This window comes from Dama dama, chromosome 5 (assembly GCF_033118175.1).
Source record: "Dama dama isolate Ldn47 chromosome 5, ASM3311817v1, whole genome shotgun sequence".
NCBI lineage: Eukaryota > Metazoa > Chordata > Mammalia > Artiodactyla > Cervidae > Dama > Dama dama.
The window spans coordinates 81,102,304-81,126,814 of NC_083685.1; the positions used below are offsets into that span (position 1 = coordinate 81,102,304).

Here is a 24,511-nt window from a genome sequence, read left to right on the forward strand (position 1 = left end):
CAGCTCTCACAACTGTATGTGAACACTGGGAAGACCATAGCCTTGACTACACATAGAACCTTTGTTGGCAGAGTATTGTCTCTGCTTTTCAACACACTGTCTAGGTTTGTCATAGTTTTCTTGCCAAGAAGCATACGTCTTCTTTTTTATCCTATAATGATTTTTAACAGATTATCCTTTTGGTACTTTTCAAAGTGGTTGCATTGATGAAAAATAATTCATTTTTGTTATCTAGCATAACAAACCAAGATCTTTCTATCGATGCTTCTGTAAAAATCAGTCGTGCAGGCTCTTGAATAGTATAGAAATATGGAAAACAAGTGCCTATAAATGAATACTCAGGCAGTATTGACTATGGTTGTTTTGGAAAATTGAGACATTCCTGGAAAGTATGTAGAGAAGCTAACATTAAGTACCTGCTGTGTGCCAGCCAGACGCTGTGCAGGACAATTATATATAATTTTTCTTAAAGTAGAGAAAATAAATGAGAGTCCCCAGAGCAACACGAAGAACATTTAAGGATGACATGAAAATAGGAATGGGGATATTTTACAAATAAACTCAAATGCAAAAGCTTAAATTACTTACCCAAGGTTATACAACTAGTAAGCGATGTTGGTAGGATTTTTTTTTAGCTCCAAGGGAATAAAGCTATTTTCAGGTGGGAAGGAGAACAGAATTAGAGTAGCATGAATGCATTCGGTCTTGAAGTGTGGAGTACAGGTGAAATGCCGCTTGTCCTGATTTGGCCTCAGATCAGTCGAGACATATTGGCAGCTTTGGGGCACTGAGTTAATGTTCTCAGTTCTGGAGGCTGGAAGTCCAAAATTAAGGTGCCAACTCTCTTCTTGGCTGGTGCATGGCTGTCTTCTTTCTGTGTCCTCACATGGCATTTCCTTTGTATGCATACAGAGAGAGGTCTCTGGTGTCTCTTTTCTCCTCTTCTAAGGACACCAGATCTATCTGATTAGGGTCCCACCCTTAGGACCTCATTTAACCTTAATTACTTGCTTAAAAGCCCCAACTATAATATAAATACAGTCACTTTGGGGATTAGAGCTTCAGCATATAAGAGGGGGGGAGGTACAATTCAGCCCATAATTAGCATATTCTCTTCTTCTGTAAGTGTGTAATTCTGTCCTTATGTAATTGAGTAATTATGGCATAAGAAATATATATTTGGTCTTTGTCCCAATTCCAGGCACAAAGCTCCCAAATCCCTTGTTATTTTCCTGAGTGATGTAAGTGAAAGGAGCACCTTTTATTCTAATGAGGCACCTTTTTTTGGGCCCGTTGTTACCTCCAGAGTGGGGAGAAGTCACCAGAAAAACCTAGAGGTGATTAGAGGGTTTGAACTTTCAGCCTCGTCTCCCCACTCTAGTAGGGAAGTGGGGCTAGAGGTTGGCAAAAGTTTTTCAAAAACTGTTTTTTAAACTGTGAATTTATTTTGTTTGTAAAGAAACAGACAAATTAAAATAACTTAGTCTCTTATGTTATTTCTTACAAAACAAAATTCCAGACTTTTTTTCTAGAGAATTTTTTGAGTAGGAAATGTCAGTGGACTGTTTTCTTTTTTTAGCATATTGTGTAAGAACACATTATTTGCTCAAGTAAAAGTTCCTCTTGAAATGTCTTGTAAAACATCTTTGAGTGGTTGCATAATACCATTTTATTAAGTAAGAACTTAAACAGACCCAAGTTGTTTTGAATAAAACTTTGTCTCTCAAAGGTGATACCATGGGTAAGAGTAAGACTGGGGAAATGAGTTATTGATATTTTGTAGGGGGAAAGGTTTTAGAGTTTTCCTTCATAACACATCAGCTCTTTTGTCTTCTTACATCTTTGCATCACAAATTAATTAAATGTTCTTTATTGTGATGTAGGTGAATGGCTGTTCATCTTGAAAATGAATTGCCTGCAGAATTTGGCTGAATATGAGTTTGCAGTTTTAAGTATTTACAGAACTTATATATGAATGGTTAGAAGATGGAAAATCTTTAACTTCCTATTGAATGATTGGAAGATGGAAAATCTTTAACTTCTTTATTATATGGTTCATTTATGATATAGTCAGTTAATTTTATTAATAAAACCAGAAAGTATGATTTGTGGAATGCATTGTATTTTGTAAACCTATTGTGATGCTTTGATCATACAGATTTTCACAAATTATCTTCATATTTTTTTGTAATTGCTTGTCTTTGAAATCATCGTCACAGAAGTATGACTTAAGTTTACAGAATCAAGTTACAACTTCTATGACTACTATGAATGTATTGCCCTCTGAGCTCCCATACTTTATCCTGTACTTTCTGTCTCCTTATTGTCGGGGGAGTTTGTAATTTCCTCAGTTCTGTCTTGTTGCAACAAAAATTTGAAGCTACTAGACGGACCAGCATTACAGCCCTTGGACGGACCAGTGTTACAGCTCAGTTTTGTTTACAAAGCAAAGGAAAATACATCCTTGAGGCGTGAGGGCATGCCAACCCAAAAGACATGAAGAGAAGAGAGGCCCCGGCCCAATTTTGGCTCCTCTTTTTATATGTTTTTTCTCCTCCTCCTAGGCCTTCCGTGTGTAAATTTGGACTAGCCTGGAGTGCTGTTTGTTTTACCTGAGGTCCTCACTCCGGTTTTCCGACCTTCCTTTGTTCTGTTTTCACAAGCTTTTCCCTTCCTTGTCTTTAAAGTAAAGTCGCTCAGTCGTGTCTGACTCTTTGTGACCCCATGGACTGTAGCCTACCAGGCTCCTCTGTCCATGGGATTTTCCAGGTGAGAGTACTGGGGTGGGTTGCCATTTCCTTCTCCAGGGGATCTTCCTGACCCAAGGATCGAACCTGGGTCTCCAGCATTGCAGAGAGATACTTTACCATCTGAGCCACCAGGGAAACCTTTAGCCACCGCCATTTTGGACTCCTTTTTCCTATTCTAACTACCTAACATTATCATCATTGTAACTGGCATATATTGAGTGCCTATAGATGAGACAATATTAGTATTTTATGTACCTTATTTTATTTAATCCTGGGTACCCTTTGTGTTATCTCTGTTTTACAAATTAAAGAAACTGATATACAGAGAGATGTAAAAACTTGCCAAAGCTTAAAATAGATACTGGGAAGTTTGGATTTGAATCCAGTTCTGTTAGATTCCAAAACCTGTTTTCTTTCTGCTAAGGTGTTTACTGTATATCTGTTTCATTGTTTTATGTTTTAATTGAAGTCTTATGTTCATCTGGTTTCCCTACCGGACTAAGACCTGCTGGAGGATCAGAATCTTGTGTTATTCACATTGTGTCTTCAGTGGCCATTACTGACCCCAGAACTTTTATACTGAGTGTTGAATGAAAAGCACTGATGTAACCTATGTGGTAGGCATGAGGCCTGTGCTATGAAGTACTTTCTCTCACATAGACAGTTGCTAAGTTTACTGCTTCACATACCTCCCCGTTTGGTGTATTGCCATTTATGTTTATATGCACGCTAGCATGCCCAAATACACACTCCTTCATTGTCATCAATCCTGTGGATGTGAGAATTTTTGTTCTCCTTTTGTAGATCCAAAGAATCAAGATCTAGAAAAAAATGAGTTACTTAAAATCACGCAACTAGTTAGTAGCAAATCTGGTGTGCAAATCCAGATTTTAGACTCACAGTCCTCTGCTTCAGGCTCTCCATCTGTGCTGAGGAAAATCTATGCTTTATTTCCTGATATGTTAATTTGTTTATTGAAAAATGAAGGCAACAAAAAAAGGTGTCCAGAAATGGATTGTGTCTGAAAGAAGAAACCTTCTGTTGGGGTAATGAATGTAGGCTTTTTCTTCAGCCTCTATAGTCTTACATTTGTTTTCCTTTATGAAGCCTAAAGTATAGTTGGAATTTTAGTCAAGGGATAAAATAGTTCTAACTAACAAACTATAGGAAGATTGAACCCATGACTACGTCATATTCTCATCAGCTGAGTCTAAATCTAGCAGGACTCAGGGCACACGCAGAGGACGCAGCACTGAGACTTTGAAGTGATGCACATTTTGAGTAGCAAGGTTTGCTTTACTGGCACCTGAAAGAGTGATACAGGCACAGGTAATCTGGTGTTTTTGTGTCAAATGATTACATCAGCACAGTTTATATGTTGTAAGATAGAGATTTTAAGTAAAAAATTTACATCTGAACTCGTAATATGAAGTGTGATATAACGAGTACACTTAAATATTTACTCACTGTCGGCTGCCTGAGGTCTCAGTTGGAGCCCACAGGCTCAGTAGTTAGGCAGGGCGCGTGGGACCTCAGTCCCTGACCAGGGACCGGAACCATGTCCCTTGCATTGGAAGGCAGATTCTTAACCACCGCACCACCAGGCAAGTCCCTAAAGAGTACATTCAACTTATCTTAAACATTTAAAATTTTCACCTTCTATGCCTGTACTTTTTTTTTCTTTCAGTAGAATTACTTGCTAAATATAATTAATCTTGGATCTGTTGTCAACATTTTTAACATGTTTGATAATGTAATCCTTTTTTTTTTTTTTAAGTAATGCCAAAAGACTGAAAGATTGGTAAAATTTGAGTAGATAGTGTGTACGGTATTAATGAATTAGAAAGACTTTAGACATAAGTTACCTGTTTGAAGGTGCTAGTATTTTATAACCTTCTATGGACCAATCACCTGCAAATTTTAATCTGGAAAAGCACTGGGATAGCTGTTTGAAAAAGGATTGCAACAACATGTCTTTCATATTTTTAATACTTATATTAGACTTTATACAGATTATTAAATCTTGATTATAACAGGAAAAGTTAAGGTGTCAGCACATTGAGATAGCAGGTGGGGATTCAGTGTCATTCAGCCACAGAAAAAAGCAGGAATATGTAACATAACACTGGATTTTATTTTGTTTTCTTAGCTCCTCAAGAGTTTCTGATCTATGAAATGGCAGAGAATGGAAAAAACTGTGACCAGAGACGTGTAGCAATGAACAAGGAACAATTTAATGGAAACTTCACAGGTAAAGGATGGTGGTTTGAAGGGAGAAGATCTATGGGTTTAAACGATATCCTTTTCATTGGAATAAAATAGAAATATATTATATCTAATATGCATTATCTTTTGTTAATAAAATAATATGTAAAATACATAAAATTCTTACAAATCTTGTAAAAGATTATCTTTTGTTTCATCTTCATAGTAAATTAAATTGTGGCTGTATAAGGGCCTATAAGGTGATTTTTCACAGTGATAGCAGAAGCAGCTTGGCCATAGTCACATCAGCAGTGTTCTAGATACAAAATTATTGCTTTTTAATCTTAACAGTGTGGTAATATTTATTTGACTTTGTTTGCCATTCAGTTGTATCATGCTATTTTGTAACCTTAGAAATAGATTATAAATTTATTTATTCTGCTAATTGTAATTTTTATAATTATCCAAAAAGTCAGAATGTGATTATTGTGGATTTCTTTTCAAATTTTAGTTTGAGACAAGTAAATTTGTATTTTAATTGAATTAGGTATTTGTGGTAAATTTCAGTATATATGACTCTTATTTATACATTTACTCTAAAAATTACAGTTATCATTTATATAGATGATTTAAGAACTTTCCTTTATGTGTTTAAAAGAAAGTGAAAGGTTTTCCTTTTCTGTTAATTGTAATGATTTTCTTTTTAACTTGATCATATGACATCTCAAACACATTGCAAATAATATTAGTATTTCAGCAGAGTAATAATTATATCATAGAAATCTTCTACAGGAAGGACTGCAAGCTTTCTGAAGTAGTAGTTCCCATCTGTTCATTTTGATCACTAAGTTGCTTTGCAGAATGTGTTTGCAGCACTTAACTGACTTTTGGGTTATTTTGGTTGTCAATACATTTTGTATCATTTCACCAGGAGTCTCAGGATTCAGAGATAGGCATTGCATGTGTCATAGTCTCGTCCCATTCGGAGCTTTTACATGTCATTTTTTCATTCCTTTCAGCAAGCACATACATTTGTATATTCTTCTACTATTGCCTACACCTTTGGAGTTTAAAATTAATGTGAGAATGACACAGTACTGTTCTGTTCCATGGTGTGCATTTGTTTGGGATTTTTAACTCACTATTTTCTAGAGATTGTACATGAAGAACTTACTCTTTTTTATTATTTGTTTGTTTGGGGCTGCACTAGGACTTCGTTGCTGCGTTCGGGCTTGCTCGTCATGGCGGTTCACAGGCTCCTTATTGCTGTGGCTTCTCTTGTTGTGGAGCACAGGCTCAGTAGTTGGGGCCCACGTGCTTCATTGCTCCGCAGCATGTGGGGTCTTCCCAGACCAGGGCTTGAACCGGAGTCCCCTGCTTTGGCAGGTGGATTCTTATTCACTGAACCACCAGGGAAGTCCCAAGAGCTTATTCTTTATTATGGCTGCCTAGTGTTCTATTTGTTCAGGTATAACATATTTTAATCACTCCTCCGTCTTATTAAAGCAGATAACACCGCACTGAGTAAACTTGTACAAAAGTCATTTCTCCTTACACCTAATCATTCTCCTAAGTAGAATTATTGAGTGACAGTTCAGTTCAGTTCAGTCGCTCAGTGGTGTCTGACTCCTTGCGATCCCATGGACTGCAGCACGCCAGGCCTCCCTGTCCATCACCAACTCCTAGAGTTTACCCAGACTCGTCTCCATTGAGTCAGTGATGCCATCCAACCATCTCATCCTCGGTCATCCCCTTCTCCTCCCATCTTCAATCTTTCCCAGCATCAGGGCCTTTTCCAGTGAGTCAGCTCTTTGCATCAGGTGGCCAAAGTATCGGAGTTTCAGCTTTAACCTCAGTCCTTCCAGTGAAGACTCAGGACTGATCTCCTTTGGGATGGACTGGTTGGATCTCCTTGCAGTCCAAGGGACTCTCAAGAGTCTTCTCCAACACCACAGTTCAAAAGCATCAGTTCTTCAGCGCTCAGCTTTCTTTATGGTCCAACTCTCACATCCATACATGACTTCTGGAAAAACCATAGCCTTGACTAGACAGACCTTTGTTGGCAAAGTAATGTCTAGGTTGGTCATAACTTTGCTTCCAAGTAGCAACCACCTTTTAATTTCATGGCTGCAATCACCATTTGCAGTGATTTTGGAGCCCCCAAAAATAAAGTCTGTCACCGTTTCTACTGTTTCCCCATCTATTTGCCATGAAGTGATGGAACCAGATGCCGTGATCTGAATGTTGAGTTTTAAGCCAACTCTTTTACTCTCCTCTTTTAGTTTTATCAAGAGGCTCTTTAGTTCTTCTTCACTTTCTGCCATAAGGGTGGTGTCATCTGCATACCTGAGGTTATTGATATTTCTCCTGGCAATCTGGATTCCAGCTTGTGCTTCCTCCAGCCCAGAGTTTCTCATGATGTACTCTGCATATAAGTTAAATAAGTAGGGTGACAATATACAGCCTTTGACGTACTCCTTTTCCTATTTGGAACCAGTCTGTTGTTCCATGTCCAGTTCTTACTGTTGCTTCTTGACCTGCATACAGATTTCTCAAGAGACAGGTCAAATGGTCTGGTATTCCCATCTCTTTCAGAATTTTCCACAGTTTGTTGTGATCCACACAGTTAAAGGTTTTGGTGTAGTCAATAAAGCAGAAATAGATGTTTTCCTGGAATTCTCTTACTTTTTCTATGATCCAACAGATGTTGGCAATTTGGTCTCTGGTTCCCCTGCCTTTTCTAAAACCAGCTTGAACATCTGGAAGTTTACGATTCACGTATTGTTGAAGCCTAGCTTGGAGAATTTTGAGCATTACTTTGCTAGCATGTGAGATGAGTGCAATTGTGCAGTAGTTTGAGCATCCTTTGGCATTGCCTTTCTTAGGGATTGGAATGAAAACTGACCTTTTCCAGTCCTGTGGCCACTGCTGAGTTTTCCAAATTTGCTGACATATTGAGTGCAGCACTTTCACAGCATCATTTTTTAGGATTTGAAATAGCTCAACTGGAGAGTATGTGCATTTATAATTTTGAGCGATGATGCCAAGAGATTTACTACTATTTACAATAATAAGTAAACTTAATTGCACATATATATACATGTGTTAACTCATTTAATCTTTAACAAGACCCTAAAAAGTAAGTTCTATTTTATCTTTATTTTAGAGAAGAGAAAACTGAGGCACAGAAAGGTTAACTTGCTTTGACCAGTAGGTGGCAGAGCCAGGGTTTTGATGTCCCTTCACAAAGTTTTTTTAGAGCAGAACCTGCTGGTCTTCCCTGATAGCTCAGATGGTAAAGAATCTGCCTGCAATGCAGGAGACCTGGGTTCAGTCCCTGAGTTGGGAAGATCCCCTGGAGAAGGCAGTGGCAACCCACTCCAGTTATTATTGCCTGGAGCATTCTGTGGACATTAGAGCTTAGCAGGCTATATGGTCCATGGGATCGCAGAGTTGGATGTGACTAAGTGACTAACACTACTAGTTGGCCTTCACATTTTTGAGCTCTAAATCACTTTGTTCTATGATATGATGCCAAATTGCCCTTCATAGAAAGTGGACTAATTTAGTATTCCAGTAATGTATGGGCTTCCCAGGTGGCTCAGGTGGTAAAGTGTCTGCCTGCAATGTCGGAGACCCGGGTTCAATCCCTGGGTCAGGAAAATCCCCTGGAGAAGGAAATGGCAACCCACTCTAGTCCTGTTGCCTAGAAAATTCTATGGACGGAGGAGCCTGGTAGGCTACAGTCCATAGGGTCGCAAAGAGTTGGACATGACTGAGCGACTTCACTTTCACTTTCAGTAATGTATAAGAGAAACTTGTGTCCTGACTCTAAAATAATTCCAAAAATAATGGTAAGAGAAGAACAGCAGGACATAGCCTAGACTTGGCACAGTATGAATCAGGTTGTTTGCTTTTGAGGTTTCTATGCAGTCGTTCAAACGTGGGATGGGAAGATAGGTGAGTTTTGAGAGTGACTGGGAAAAGTAGCATCCTGTTTTAACTTCTGCACTGTTTTCAGACCCCTCTTCAGTGAATGAAAAGAAGAGGAGGGATAGAGAAGAAAGACAGAATATTGTCCTGTGGAGACAGCCACTCATTACCTTGCAGTATTTTTCTCTGGAAACCCTAGTAATCTTGAAGGAATGGACCTCAAAGTAAGGAGTCTTCCATTAATTTTTATATAAACTGTTTTTTACTAATTCTGGAAGTCTTCAGCAATCGCCTATTCTTGCCACCTGCTCTATCAAAATGGATTAATTAAATTTAGAATGTTATAGGAACATATTTATTTTCCTCTTTATATGTAGTTTGAAGAAAAATAGATTAGGGAACCTTACTGCTATTTGTTTACTGGATTATTAGAGTTGACCATTGTCTCCTATTGAATCTTTTATGCAAAGGAGAACTCTAACAACGAAAAGTTTTTTCTTCTGGCTTTACCTTCAGGAGCAATCAGGCCTGTGTACGTTAGATACACTGATTCTTTAGCAGGTCAAGGTTTAGAATACGTGGCACTACTGATAGTTTGATCCAATGAAAAGGACTCTGCCTTGGAGATTGTGTTCTATCTTTAAATTTAGTACTTGTAAGCCCTTTCTGATATCATAAAGAGCAAGTTGAACTTTTAATTGCCTTAATCATTTTCTGGTTTACCTTTCCAAGATATCTGTAATAATATTTACATTTTTATTGTACTTCCGGTTTATAAAGTATTTTGTAACACTTTTTAGTTCATTTGATCCTTCTAGCAATTCTGTGAAGAAGGTAAAATAAGTATATGATCATTATGATTTTAAAAACAAGGAACAGAATCAGATTAGTTCAGTGTCTTACTCTAAGTGCAATACTTCAGAGACTCTGATCCAAGTCCTCTGACTAAAGGCTAATGCCCTATCCAGTACATACTTTTTCAAATTCGTTTCTAGTTGGAGGATAATAGCTTTACAGTGCTGTGTTGGTTTCTGCCATACAACAGCATGAATCAGCTAGAGGTATACATATATCCTCTTTGTCCCATCCCACTTAGAGGTTGGAGTATATACAAGTAATTTGGGGGTATGGGGAGGGCAGCAGTGGGGTTTGCAGTAAGAAATTAGATTCTGTACCCATGTATCTTGTTTATTCTCTTCTGTCCATCAAGAGACTGTAGTCTTTAAGAACAAAAGAGCTCAGTCCACCAAGAACCACTTCTAAACCTGAGCTAAAAAACTTCATTAAGTGAGAAATGTCTTGAGAGTGATGAATCCTAAAAATGAGACTGTGATGTATCTTATTTTTTTGTTTTGCTTTTAAGATTATGGCATCGTCAAAGCATTGTGGTGTCTTTTTTACTGCTGCTTGCTGTGCTTACAGCTACGTATTATGTTGAAGGAGCACATCAACAGGTAAGGGGTCCAGCACTATGCTTGTTCCCTCCCTGATCCCAGGTGGTTTCAGAATGGAACTGTTTGGGTTTTGTTGTGGGTTTTGTTGATTTTTTTAAAAATTTATATCATAAGTGGTATCTTAATGTTTTATTTTTAAGGCCAAATATTAAAAATATTCTTGTGGTAGTTCATGGCTGCTTAGTATTTATATTTGGTATATATCATTACTTTTTACCTTTAAGGATTTAAAGGTAACTTTCCAGGCAATGTTTAGTCAAGGCAGCATGAATTCTTTAATCACTACCAAAGTCTTCATATTTTCTATCCTGTGACCTATCAAAGCTCATATATCATCCTAGATTGAAAGTTCGGTTTTATGTGTATAAAGTGGGGGGAAGTTCGCTTGCCTGTTGTCTGTAAGTCCAGCATAAACTGAAGGGAAAATAGGACATTTTGTTAATAACTTTTGTTAAATAGCAAAATATTCATGTATTCTGGTAGGAAATAGTTCTAAAATGGTACCATTTCACATGTTAGAGCAGCTTACCTCTATGTTCATCAAAATGCCGATGGTGATTATCTTTGGTAGGGTGGAGATTATGGGTGATAGTTGTTTTTTACTTTATGTATTTCTACTTGTCTGTAATAAACATATATTACTTATAAATATTACTTATAAAATTAGGAAACAATAAATGGCATTAAAAGGAGTGGGGTGAAGCAGTTTGCTTCTAATCAGAGAAGTTTTTATACATATAAGTGCAGGTTTTAAATATATTTTAAAGAAATCTGTGTGTGCTGTTAAGAGTTTCCAGGGAACTGGCTTGATGGATTTACTGTCCAATATGAGCATCTAAACTCTGGAAATCTTCCAAGTCTGTATCCCAGTGGGCTGCAGTTTGCTTTTGCTTGTAAAGCATCTTGGTCTTAAATATATAAAAATAATTTTATGTACATTTTTTTACTAGGATCAACAAGAATAAGTTCTGGTTCCAAATATTATATAAATAACCACCCGTCTCTTACCACTGTATATTATCATGCTTTTTTAAACAAAATTTGTGAAACTTTTAAGTGTCTTTAAAATTTTTATTCTCATAGTTATCAGCAATTTGCATATTTCCTACAAATGTCATTGTAATAGTAGGACTTTTAAAATGTAGAAATGAGCTTTATTCCAATCACATGATTTTTTTTTTTTCAGTCATCTCTGCTACCACATGTTAGAGGAATTAGGTCTCTTTAAGGAGCCTTGAATCTTAATACTTTCTTCCTATTGGAAACTTAGTTTTTTGGTTTTTTTTAATTGTAGTTGATAAATACATTTCTGCTTAAGAATTCTGATTTTGTTTTTTATCACCTTATTGCTTTTGTTTTTCAGTATGTGCAACGTATAGAGAAACAGTTTCTTTTGTATGCCTACTGGATAGGCTTAGGAATTTTGTCTTCTGTTGGGCTTGGAACAGGGCTGCACACCTTTCTGCTTTATCTGGTAAGATTATCTTTTAATAATCAACATTGAAAGAGATTATGTTTTAATTTGTGCTTACACTCCAGAAGTTAAAATTCTAAGGTTTTTATTTGAATATCTTTGTGTTTTATATTTCTTTGAGCCCCTTTTTTGGGGGGTAGTGGGCAAGAATACCAGAGTGGGTTGCCATTCTCTTCTCCAGGAGATCTTCCCGACCCAGGGATCGAACCCGGGTCTCCTGCACTGTAGGCAGACACTTTACCGTCTGAGCCCCAGTCAGTGCTTTAGGTTTGATTCGGAACTCTGTTTTGGTTTTCCTTTTGAGTTGAGAATTTAAAAAGAGAAGGCGGGGGGGGGGGAGCCTTAGGCAAATGAGATTGTTTACTTATATTAATTCAGCCAGGAAACGTTTTTTCTGTTGAGATTTCTGTTTGAGATTTCTCTTGCTTGTGCAGTTACAGTGTAATAGTTGAAGTTATTTAGTTGTGGGAAATTCCATGTAAGGGTTAGAATTGACTTGGACAGTAACTTTCTGTGTTAATAGCAAATGAGAAATGGTGTCTTCCCTCACATTCTCAGATAACCGTGTACACAACTGGGTAGTTATTTTGGTATTCTTATTGAATGCAATTAATGAAGTATTATGTGTGTAGAACTGATGCTTTCTTAAACTCTTTTAAATTAAAATATAAAATGTACCCTTCCTAAAAAAATATATATTTTTTTACTTAGTTGAAACTAGAGAAATGAAAGAGAGGTTTTTGCTTTGGACACTGGCAAATATAATGAAATAATGGCAGAGCTAAGACTAGGGGGTGACAAGCGTGACATCGAGGGCACAGAATTTATATAGTTACTTTTAGGGTCATAGAAATGTGGGGCTCATGAGTGAAGGCCTCATTAAATTTGTGCCCTGGATGTCTCTCTTGTTTCACTCTCTTCCTGTCTCTGAATAATGTATTGAAAACAATTTCGTATTTGAAAACAGCTTGCTCTTGATGCAGAAGACAGGTGAAAAGTTGTCATAGCAGTACTGATTGCTAAATAGAGTTCAGCAATGCAAACACTTCCAATCTTTATGCTTCAATGAATTCATTTCTGAAGCAAGTATGATAAATATTAGGAAATGAGTATTCAGAAGGCTGCTTAACTAATGGTCTGAAGCCTAAGAATTAATCTATAATATATAAGTTCTGTGAGTTTATGGGAATTTTAAAACATGGAATTTTAGAATTCTGTTCATGACTGCTTGTTGATTTTAACCCAGATAGAAACATAAATCCTAGATAAGTGATCATATCAGTGTTTCTTTAATTATTCTAGAAATATAATGCTATACTAGAGGTTGAGGCAGAGGAGGAAAGAAGAAAATACCAGTTACCTTTCTATTCTTTTCTAGACCTGTCCTCTTAGATTCCTTGGGAAGAACAGATTAAGGAACTCATTAGTTGCATTTGATTAATTTGGAAGTATTTATAAAGCAACCCAGCTAGCAGATTCTACTGAATCTTAAAAGGGATTCTAACGAAGCTTATAAATCCCGTAATAAGTAAGAGTAAGAAAAATTTGAAACTTAGAAGTTTCACATTTTCTGTTTCTTTTCATATCCTTGAGAAACTTTCTAAAATGGCATTTATAAACTGTCTTGTTGTGAAAACATTATTATTTTAGTTCCATTGATTCATGTAACCAGTAAAGGCTTTAAAACATACAAATAAGCATTTATTACAACATGTATTTGAGTGAAAAGTCACATCTTTGTTTCTGTAAACTGAGTAGTTATTTCTGCCCTTGATCACAGTGCAGGGTTAAGGGAATGTAGTTAAATTTTTTCCACAAGTTTAGAAGGAATTCTGCAAAAACTATCTGAAGGGAAGTATCACTCTCTCATTACTCTCAGTGCCACGTATATTATTTCTAGTTAAGCAAATGTGGAGATAAAGTCAAGGAACATCTGGAACTGTGTTGCGTTATACATAAAAACCATATAAAAACATTGTGGCATTATCATTGCTGATAATAAACTGGCATCCAGATGGATCCGACCATGTTTTTCAGCATTAGATTAATTTGACTTTTGTTATTTGTCAGTAGCATTTAGAGTTACTTTTAAGTGCCCTAAAAGCAAAATAACCAGATCTGCATTTTTGTTGTTCAGTCACATCTGACTCTTTGCGATTCCATGAACGGCAGCACACCAGGCTTCCCTTTCTTCATTATCACCCAGAGTTTGCTTAGATTCATGTCCATTAAGTTAGTGATGTCATCCAACTATCTCATCCTCTGTCGCCCCCTTCTCCTCCTGCCCTCAATCTTTCACAGCATCAGGGTCTTTTCCAATGAGAAAGCTCTTCACGTCATGTGGCTGAAGTATTGAAACTTCAGCTTTAGTATTAGTCATTCCAATGAATAATCAGGGTTTATATCCCTTAGGATTGACTGGTTGAATCTCCTTGCAGTCCAAGGGACTCTGAAGAGTTTTCTCCAACACCACAGTCCAAAAGCATCAATTCTTCAGTGCTCAACCTTCTTTATGGTCCAACTCACATCCATACATGACTACTGGAAAAACCATAGCTTTGACTATATGGAGCTTTGTTGGCAAAGTGATGTCTCTGCTTTTTAATACACTGTCTAGGTTTGTCATAGCTTTTCTTCCAAGGAGCCAGTGTCTTTTAATTTCATGGCTGCAGTCACTGTCCACAGTGATTTTGGAGCCCAAGTGAAGAAAGTCTGTCACTGTTTCCATTGTTTCCCCATCTGTTTGCCATGAAGTAATGGGACTGGATGCCATGCTCTTCATTTTTTTAATGCTGAGTTTTAAGCCAGAGTTTTCACTCTCCTCTTTCACTTTCACCAAGGGCTGTTTAGTTCCTCTTCGCTTTCTGCTATTAGGGTGGGGTCGTGTGCATATATGAGGTTGTTGATATTTCTTCCAGCAATCTTGATTCCAGCTTGTGCTTCACCCAGCCTGAAATTTCTTATGATGTACTCTGCATAGAAGTAAAATTAAGCAGGGTGACAATATACAGCCTTGTCCCAGTTTTGAACCAGTCCATTGCTCCGTGTACAGTTCTGTTACTTCTTGACCTGCATACAGGTTTCTCAAGAGGCAGGTAAGGTGGGCTGGTATTCCCATCTCTAAGAGTTTTCCACAGTTTGTTATGATCCACACATTTAAGGCTTTGGCTGTGATCCACACAGTCAAAGGCTTTTGCGTAGTCAATGAAGCAGGAGATGTTTTTCTGGAATTCCCTTGCTTTTTCTATGATCCAACAGATGTTGGCAATTGGATCTCTGGCCTCTCTGCCTTTCCTAAATCCAGCTTGCACATCTGGAAGTTCTTGGTTCATGTACTGTTGAAGCCTAGCTTGAAAAATTTTGAGCATTACCTTGCTAGCATGTGAAAATAGCAATTATGTGGCAATTATGTGGTAGTTTGAACATTCTTTGGCATTGCCTTTCTTTGGGATTGGAATGAAAACTGACCTTTTCCATTTCTATGGCCACTGTTGAGTTTTCCAAATTTGCTGTCATATTGAGTGCAACACTTCAACAGGATTATCTTTTAGGGTTTTGACTGACTCAGCTGGAATTCCATCATTTCCACTAGCTTTGTTCATAGTAAAGCTTCCTAAGTTCCACTTCACTTCACACTCCAGGATATCTGGTATGACCACACTTCATGATTAATCTTGATCATTAAAACTGTTTTTGTACAGTTGAGGAACCAATATTGATGCATTACTAACTAAAGCCAATTGTTTATATTAGAGTTCACTCTGTGTTTTATATAGTTTTATAGGTTTTGGCAAGACCTTAATGTTATACATTCTCCATTACAGTATCACAGAATAGCTTCACTCTCCTAAAAATACCCTGTGCTATACCTGTTTATTCCTACCCTTCTCATTCTCCCTACTCACAGACCCTAAGAAAACACTAATCTTTTACTCTTTCTGTAAGTTTTGATTTTGTTCGTATAGTTGGGATTATACAGTATGAGTCTTTTTCTGCTTGACTTCTTTCACTTAGCAATATGGGTGAAAAGTTCCTCCATTGTCTTCATGACTTGATACCTCAGTTCTTTATTTTTTGGGGGGCCATGCCCCACTTCATGTGGGATCTTAATTCCCCAACTAAGGATCAAACCCACACCCACTGCATTGGAAGCACAAAGTCCCCTGGATCACTGGGAAGTGCCAATATCTCATTTTTTTTTTTTTATTCCCAAATAATATTCCATTTCCTGGGTGTACCACCACAATTTGTTTATCCATTCATGTATTGAAGATCATCATGGTTATTTCCAGGTTATAACCATTATGAATAAAACTGCTATAAATATTCATGTGCAGAGTTTTGGATATATATATATATATATAAGAATTCAGCTCATTTGAGTAAATGACTAGGGACATGATCTATAGATCATGTATATTAATTGGTGATACATAGGAAAGTAATCAACTTTTGTATATTAACCTTATATTGTGCAACCTTAGTAGTTTCAGGACTTTGTTGATCCTTTAGGATTTTCTGTGTAAAATAATCATGTCATCTGCAAATAGTTTTGTTTTTTCCTTCTCAGTCTGTGTACCCTTTCATTTTTCCCCCTCGTCTTTAATTGCATCAGCTCCGTCTGATGTTGAATTGGAGTGGTGGCAGGGAAATCCCCTTGTTCCCAACCTTAGTGAGGAAGCCTCTAGTCTCTCACCATGAAGCTACATATCATGTTAGCTACAGGTTTTTGTTGGTGTTCTTTATCAAGTTGATGAAACTCACTTCTGTTCCTAGTTTGTTGTGAGTTGTGTGTGTGTGTGTCTGAGAGTTTTTTTTGTTTGTTTGTTTTTATCATGAATCAGTGAGGATTTGGTCAGAAGAACACTTTTTTAGATAGTAGTGATCAAAAATGGATGAAAGGTCAATATAGCAAATTCAGAATGAGAAATCTTGAAGAGCAGTATATTAATGTTAAAAATATAAAGAGGTACCCAGAATATGCCATTTCAATTTGACCAGATTATCTTTAGTTGTTAAGTTTGTTAGTTCTTAAACATAGAATTCCTTCCGGAATTCCTTAGGTTTAATAGGGAAAATGAAGAAAAACAAGTATTTGGAAAAAATAATTTTCTGAGAAGTCAAACAAAAGGAAGATAAAAGATGTCACTGGTTTTTGTTTATTTTTTTTTCTGTTTTTTTTTGTTTGTTTTTTTGTTGTTTTTTTTTTTTTGTTGTTGTTGTTGTTTTGTTGTTTATTTTTAATTACCTGATTGGGATGAAAGTCAGATTCCAAGAAGTTACTACAGCTGTTTCTACTACTACTACCAAAAATGGCAAACATTGTCATCATTATTGTCATCAGAGCAATACTAACTGAAGTCAGTTCTGTTGTTTTTATCCGTATTTGGTATTCATTTTTGTGAGGAGATGTTGCATCCTCATCCTGTTGAACTCCAGCCAGGTGATTTGCTTTCATCAGTGAAATGTGAGCATAACTGATACTTGCTTCCTGATGGAAGTTTCAAGGTTTGTCATGCTGTGTTTCACCTGGAGCCCAAGTCTCTGACTACGGTGAGCAGATTCACTTTGCTAGCCTCTGAGGGATATGTAGAGTTAGGGAGATAGAAACTTAGTTGTCTTAAGCTACTGAGAGTTGGGGGCTATTTGTTATTTTAACCTGTCCTGACCAATAGACTAACATTTATTGAATGTTTACCACATGCTAGACTCTGTGCTCAGCTCTTTACCTGAATTATTTCATGTAGTCCTTCTAAGGGCCAAGGTAGTCAATAAACAATAGTGTAGCAAATGTGTAGCAAGAAAATGTCATCAGTAACTACAGACTATGCATTTGTGAACTTTGGCAGTTATGGAGAAAAATAGCCAGGAAACTAGAGGCAAAGCAGTATCAGATAAAAGTTTAAGAATTTGATCTCTTATTATTTAAAAAGTGATTCAAAATAATGTATGATTAGATTTTTAATGTTTTCATGGTGGTAATGGTTGACACAGTTTTTTCCTTATAGATCATCATTCCTTTTGTTTTATATTTGTGAAATGTGATTGTATCTGGGAAGTCCTAATTACATCTTTGATTTATGAGCCTTCACATAATCCTCAGTTAAGGAGATGTGATGTTAACGTTCTCATGCCATACATTTTTATGCTGATGGAATAGGCACCCTTTCCATGTGCCCTTCAGTCAAGAGAACAATTGACTATATTAGGAGAGAAGTTTGGTCAGAAATATGACCCTTCTTTTGACAATAGTTACAGCAAGGGACTTCCCTGGCAGTCTAATGGTTAAGGCGCTGTCCTCCCAGTGCGGCGGGAGGGGGGGGTGGGTATGGGTTCAGTCCCTGGTTAGGGACCTAAGATCCCACATGCTTCTTAGCCAAAAAGGAAAACATAAAACAGAAGCAATATGGTAACAAATTCAGTAGAGATTTTTAAAAATGTCCACATGAAAAACTTAAAGAAGATAATAATTTATTGTAAAATAGGTGAAAAAGAAACTGAGTTTAACAGAGAAAAAATTTAGTTCATTCTTGATCATGGTTCTCTTTACTGGAAATTATGATTTTAAAGTGAAATAGGAAAGTTTTTCCTGCATACACAAAATTTCTCAATTAGGTTCTTCCCAGTATGGAAGTTACCTCTTTTGGAAGTAATCATTTAGTTAATTATAACTCACTGTTTAACTCAATGGTGATCTAAAAATGTTACTTTATTTCCTAAAATATTATTTACCTACATATCTGCCTTTAAAAGGGAAAATTTTTCTTGATTTTTAAGTTTGTCATTCAGCAATTTCATTTATAGTTTTTAGTTACAATTGAAAGTTATAACTTAATTCAGATGTTCTAGAAATTCTCATCATTTCTTTTTTTTTCATCTTTTTTTTTTCATCATTTCTTTAAGCATTAGAAGTAAGACTAGTTGCTTGATTAAATGTTAAAATTAATGAAAATCAACCAGGAGAAATGACTTGTTTGGCCTACCGTCAAATTTTGTAAATTGATTTGGGAGCAGTAGAAATCTTGAGGTTTGCTGAGAACAGGTATGTAACCACAGAGGAAAAGTTAGATATTGTTTATGCAGAGGGCTTCCCTGGTGGCTCAGCGGGTAAAGAATCTGTCTGCAGTGTTTATGCAGAAATAGTGATTGTTAAACAGAGAGGAAGAGATTGAAGGGAAAAATGAATAGATTCCTTCTCAAGGCTCATGGGAAGTTGGTTGGGCCTCTAGGTTAGTTGAGGGGCTTCCCAGGTGGCACTCATATTAAAGAATCCACCTCCCTGTGCAGGAGAGGTAAGAGACATGGGTTCGATTCCTGGGTTGGGTAGATCCCCTGGAGGAAGGCATGGAAACCTACTCCAGTAACCTTGCCTGGAAAATCCTCGGGACAGTGGAGCCTGGCGGGCCGTGGTGCACAGGGTTGCAAAGAGTCGGGCACAACTAAAACAACTTAGCGTGGCACAGCTCGGCTAGGTTAGTTGGTTCGTTCCATTAATTCTAAGAGTCAACAAATGGGTTTCAGGAGGTCTTTTAATTTCCTGAACACTGTACTTGCTATATATCTTCATAACTGTGCATCTTTCTGGGAGAAAGGACCTATAGTGTTAGATTCTCCAGACTGTAACCCATGCAAGGTTAAGAACCACTCTTCTAGGACTTTTTTTCTATCTATGGCTGTATTAGTTTGCCACTAGGTGGCATTGCTAATACAACCAATATACTATCCTGTATTTGCAGGTTCTATTCTGGGTAAATATGAAACCCTCAAATAGATTAGAGGCATATTCTATTTTTTTATGTATTTATGGCTGCATAGTACCACTTAATGCATGTGAATGAAAATGTTTTTTTTTAATAATTTTACACATTCATTAATTAGTTAAGCAGTTATTAGACTTTCTTTTCATTGTCATATATGTTTACATGTAGAACATACTCCTGTGGCATGCCCAGTTTCAGGTACAATGCCTTAATTCTTTTTCTTTATTATTTAAAAATATGCAAGTCATGGAGGTTGATTTTGTTACAGGACTAACATATTCCTATCATGGGAGGTAGGTAATAGGGCATAATCAGAGCTGGGTTTCAATGCATGGTCCAGTATTACTAACTCTGTGATATTTGGCAAATATCTTAACTTTTTAAGCCTCAGTTTATTCAGCTGTAGATGGGAACGATAATAATAGTACCTATCTCATAAGGCTGTTTGGAGGAGTAAATGAAATAAGACATGTATACTTTTCAGTTCAGTGGCTAGTATATATAAGGTGCTCAGTGAATGTTAAGTGACCATCATCATTATTATTATTATTATTATCATTAGTCGTACTCTGTTTTTATTTTTAAAACACTCCTTTTCAGACATTGTTTGGAACCGGTCAAATATATGCCCTGATAAACCTGCAGGCTTGGCTTTGGGGCCCTGAAAGGCCATAGTTTAAATGTAAGAATGAATATCATACAAATCAGCCCATACAGAGGCTGAAGCTCAGGTGTAAATTTTAAGTCTAGAGGAAAATAAAGTCATCCTAGGCGTCACATTATATTAAAAAAATAAGTCAGACACTCAATCCAAAGTAATCAGATATCTGAGGAAACAATATAATTTAGTCAAAACAAGAAATAATAGAAATAGATCCACAGGGTATCTGTTTAATAAGGTTAGTAAGCGTGTACCTTAATCCAAAATCAGTGTGTTTCAAAGAAGTAAAATACAAGTTAGAATATTTTACCAGAGGTTGAAAACTTTAAAGGAGAGCAAGTGGAAATTTTGAATTAAAAGAATAGTATCTAAAATTAAGAACTCAGTTGATGGACTTTAACAGACCACAGCTAAGACAGGATTAATTGATCAGAGAAAAGTATCTAGATCAAAAAAGGAGAGATGGAGAAAAAATACCTACTGTCTTCACAGGAACTTTAGTAAGACTGATTTGTCATCGCTTTTGTTGAAAAAAATCAGCTGACAGTGGGATATCTTTAGATGGCTTAAAGAAAATAACTGCCAACAGATGATACTCAAAAGTGACCTGCGAACAGTATTAAGTAAAGATATTTTCAGAAAAACAGAAACAGTTTGCCACTAGCAAACATGCTGTAAAGGAAATAGTAAAAAGTGTTCTTTGAATAAATGGAAGGAAAGTAATTCTACATTGAAGCACAGAGATTGAGGAACGAATAAAGATTAAGAAAAGGATGTGTGTATGTGTGTGTATGTATATATATATATATATATATATATATATATATAAGTAGGTGCTCATGCTCAGTCACAAAGGCGTGTCCAACTCTTTGCAATCCCATGGACTGTAGCTTGCCAGGCCTTTCTGTCCATGGGATTTCCCAGGCAAGAATACTGGAGTAGGTTGCCATTTCCTTCTCCAGGGGATCTTCCTGACCCAGTGATTGAACCCACTACCTGTGCCTGAAATAATTTATTAAGATGCTTGCATTACGCACTTTTTTCATCTGCTCTTTTGTTTTAGAATTTTATAGTCATTTTGCATAAGTACACCTGTAGTAGATGACTGTTTCATGAACTTGATGTCTATTTCATGAGCTGATTTTGCCTGGCAAGTAGCGCAAGTTTACTGATTTCATTGATTTACTTTTTAATAAGTAATGTGTGTGTGTGTGTGTGTGCGCGCGCTCATGTGTGCACGTGCACAGCTCAGACACTCGGTCGTGCCTGACTCTTTGCGAGCCCATGGGCTGTAGCTCACCAGGCTCCTTTGTCTATGGCATTTTCCAGGCAAGAATACTGGAGTGGGTTGCCATTTCCTGCTCCAGGGTATCTTCCTGACCCAGGAACTGAACCTGCATATCTTGAGTCTGCTTCATAGGCAGGTGGATTCTTTACAACTAGCACCACCTGGGAAGCCCCTTTTATAAGTAGATCAGAAGTCAGAAGAGCTTCTGTGGCGAGTAGATTTTTCTAAGATCACATCTTCTAAGCCCTCTTCTCTTACATACTAATTTCCAGAAATCCATTAACAAATTTATTTTAGTCTAAGCATGTATGTAGCAGGTTTCCTTTCAGGTGATTCAGAGCTTGAGTGCTTATTTACTAGTGGAAATAATGCCCAGAGTAAAAACAGCTTAATAAAGAGAACGTGACTGCTGTTAACTTCTTTGATGTATCTCTGTGTTTGAATGTGTCAGAATTTTCACCTTAGTAATGATTTGGCCCAAGGGACGACGACAGCCCAGGGGCAGCACTTTTGCTGTAAAGGGGCCAAATAGTAAATGTTTTAGGCTTTGCAGGCCGTGCAATCCCTTTTGTAACTCCTTTGATCTGTCATGGTAATAGGAAAGCACCCAGGGACAGTATGTAGGAATGAATGTGACTGTTTTCCAGTCAGTCTTTATTCAAAAAAACAAATAGCAGACTGGGTTTAATCCACAGGCTGTAGTTTGCTAACCCTGGCTCTAATTCATGGGATGACTATAGTACACCAGAAGAAGCATGTTGAACTTGGGAGCCTTAGTGAACTAACCACTCTCTAAGGATTTTTACGTGACGTGTTATGCATTTGATTTCTCCACTTGCCAAAAAGGATTTCTTCTCTCTTCCAGGTCATAACAGTAGACTTAACATGATGTTTTGGAAGAGAATATAGTTGTGCAAGTGCTTGAGTGGTCTGGAAGACCATCAAGGGGTTAAAAAAAAACACAACTTTTCATGAAGAGAAAAGTAAAAGAATTTCTTCCAGTTGAGCTGCCTGATGACAACAAAATTTAGTTCTAATCTCATGTTTGAAATCATTGATGTGTGCAGAACCAGTCTGTTGTAAAAATACAACCTTTACAACACTGCAATCATTTTGAGAAATAAATAATTTTTGAATTACATTTAGATTGTTACAAATAATTGGGAGAAGCGATAAGGTAATTTCAGTAGCCACATTAGAATTATTTCCCATTACTAGAATATATGATTCGTAATTTTGTAAACAACCAGGTTAAAAGCAGGAACATTGGAACTTGATAATGAGAAGTATATCTCAGACATGCTCCTTATATGCATGTACATTATTATTCCTAAAGTTGTAAGACAAGGTGATTTAACAACTGCCAGGTGGCTCAGTGGTAAAGAATCCGCCTGCCAATGTAGGAGACCCAGGTTCAATCCCTGGGTTGGGAAGATTCCCTGGAGTAGGAAACAGTAACCGACTTCAGTATTCTTGCCTGGGAACTGCTGTGGACAGAGGAGTCTGGCAGGCTACAGTCCGTAGAGTCACAAAAGAGTTGGACACGAGATAGTGACAAACAGCAACAACAAACTGCGTATGCAATTCATGATTATAAAGTCTGTTCTGTTTAACAATAACAAAGAGAGTGAGTCCTTCAGCAAGAATCTACAAATAATGTGTACACAGACAGTTTGGACACTAGGTGGAGCAGTTTCCTGGAGAAAGGTTTACCAAGCCCTATGTTCCTTTCAAAACAACTCCACCTCTTAGACAAAGAACTCTGAGAACAAAAACTATCAACTATCACCTTAAAATTTTTAAAGACTCTCAAATATTGAGCTGTAAATAGAAGGCTGAATGTATTGTACAAAATGCCTTTTCTCTTTGGCATCTATTTTAACCATTGAATTCCCTCACCTTTGGGAATCAAAATGGGAGGGATTTTCACATTAGAACTGTCTTATTTAGATGGCAGTTGGTACATAGAAAAGTTTGAAAGCTATTTAGTTACATTGTAAAGTAGATCAGATTTTATAAAAAGATATACCATCAGGTCATTATCATCTGAATGGTATTTATGAGTCAGTTGTGTTGAAAGACCATTTTAGATTAAGAATATCATTTTTAGATAAAGATTGGTAAAAATCAGTGAATGTCAAGAGTGTTTTAAGTACCATGAGAAACCATGGCCATAAAACTGTAAGTTTAGAATGTGGTTATCAGATAAGATAATAAGATAAATGAATAAAGAATTCTACTTAAAAACATAAAGACCATTTTAATAAGAAAAATTGGGGCTCTTTGTTATGTAGTAAATACAAGGAAAGTAAGTAGTGAGATATTTGCCCCTGTATAAAATTCAAAAGTCTGATTTTGCCTTAAAGTTTAGTGTTATTTCATCACTAATGTGTGGTAAAAATTGTACATTTTAAAAAACCCAAGATCTTGATTACTATCAAGTTAGAACATCTCTGTCTGTAGCACCCTGTTTTCTTTAGTGAATAAGTACTTCATAGTTTGTATATATATGTATACATATAAAGCCTTTCTGATACTTTTTGACTCTTGGCTATTTATTGCCTAAAGAAAATGTTATTTGAAAAAGTGCGTGGATATGGGTTGAAGTGAAATAGTAAAGCAGTTTCAATAAGAGAACTATTGTAGTAATCGTTTAATGCCATGAGCTGGAATAATTCTTTTAAAAATTGTTAGCCAAGCTCTTCACATTTTTTCCTGCTTGACTTCTGATGATTGCTCCATAGCTTACCTATCTATCCCTCTGTAAGACAAAAAAGGGAAGAAATTGCCAAAAGGAAGGTTCTAGTGTGACCTAATATTGCTCTGTATAGGTATAATGACTCTGGCTATAAGTATGCAGTGACTCAGGGCTCTTGCGGGAAGACCATCAGGCCCTTCTTAGAAAAGATCTGTTTGCCCTTTTTTTGATGAGGGCATGATCAGCTCTTCTCCTCGTCTTTCCCCAAGGAATGACTCATGTATTAAC

General features: G+C 36.8%; 1 protein-coding gene across 3 annotated transcripts in view; it reads left to right on the forward strand.

Moving 5' to 3' along the window:
* Positions 1-24,511, forward strand: part of VMP1 (vacuole membrane protein 1) — a 119,147-nt gene that overhangs the window by 10,875 nt on the left and 83,761 nt on the right. For all 3 annotated transcript variants that reach the window (XM_061142664.1, XM_061142665.1, XM_061142666.1), the window contains exons 2-5: positions 4,900-5,001; positions 8,977-9,112; positions 10,252-10,342; positions 11,706-11,816. In XM_061142664.1, coding sequence (XP_060998647.1) covers positions 4,926-5,001; positions 8,977-9,112; positions 10,252-10,342; positions 11,706-11,816 — 414 coding nt within the window. In that variant the 5' untranslated portion in view covers positions 4,900-4,925. The remainder of the gene's footprint in view (positions 1-4,899; positions 5,002-8,976; positions 9,113-10,251; positions 10,343-11,705; positions 11,817-24,511) is intronic.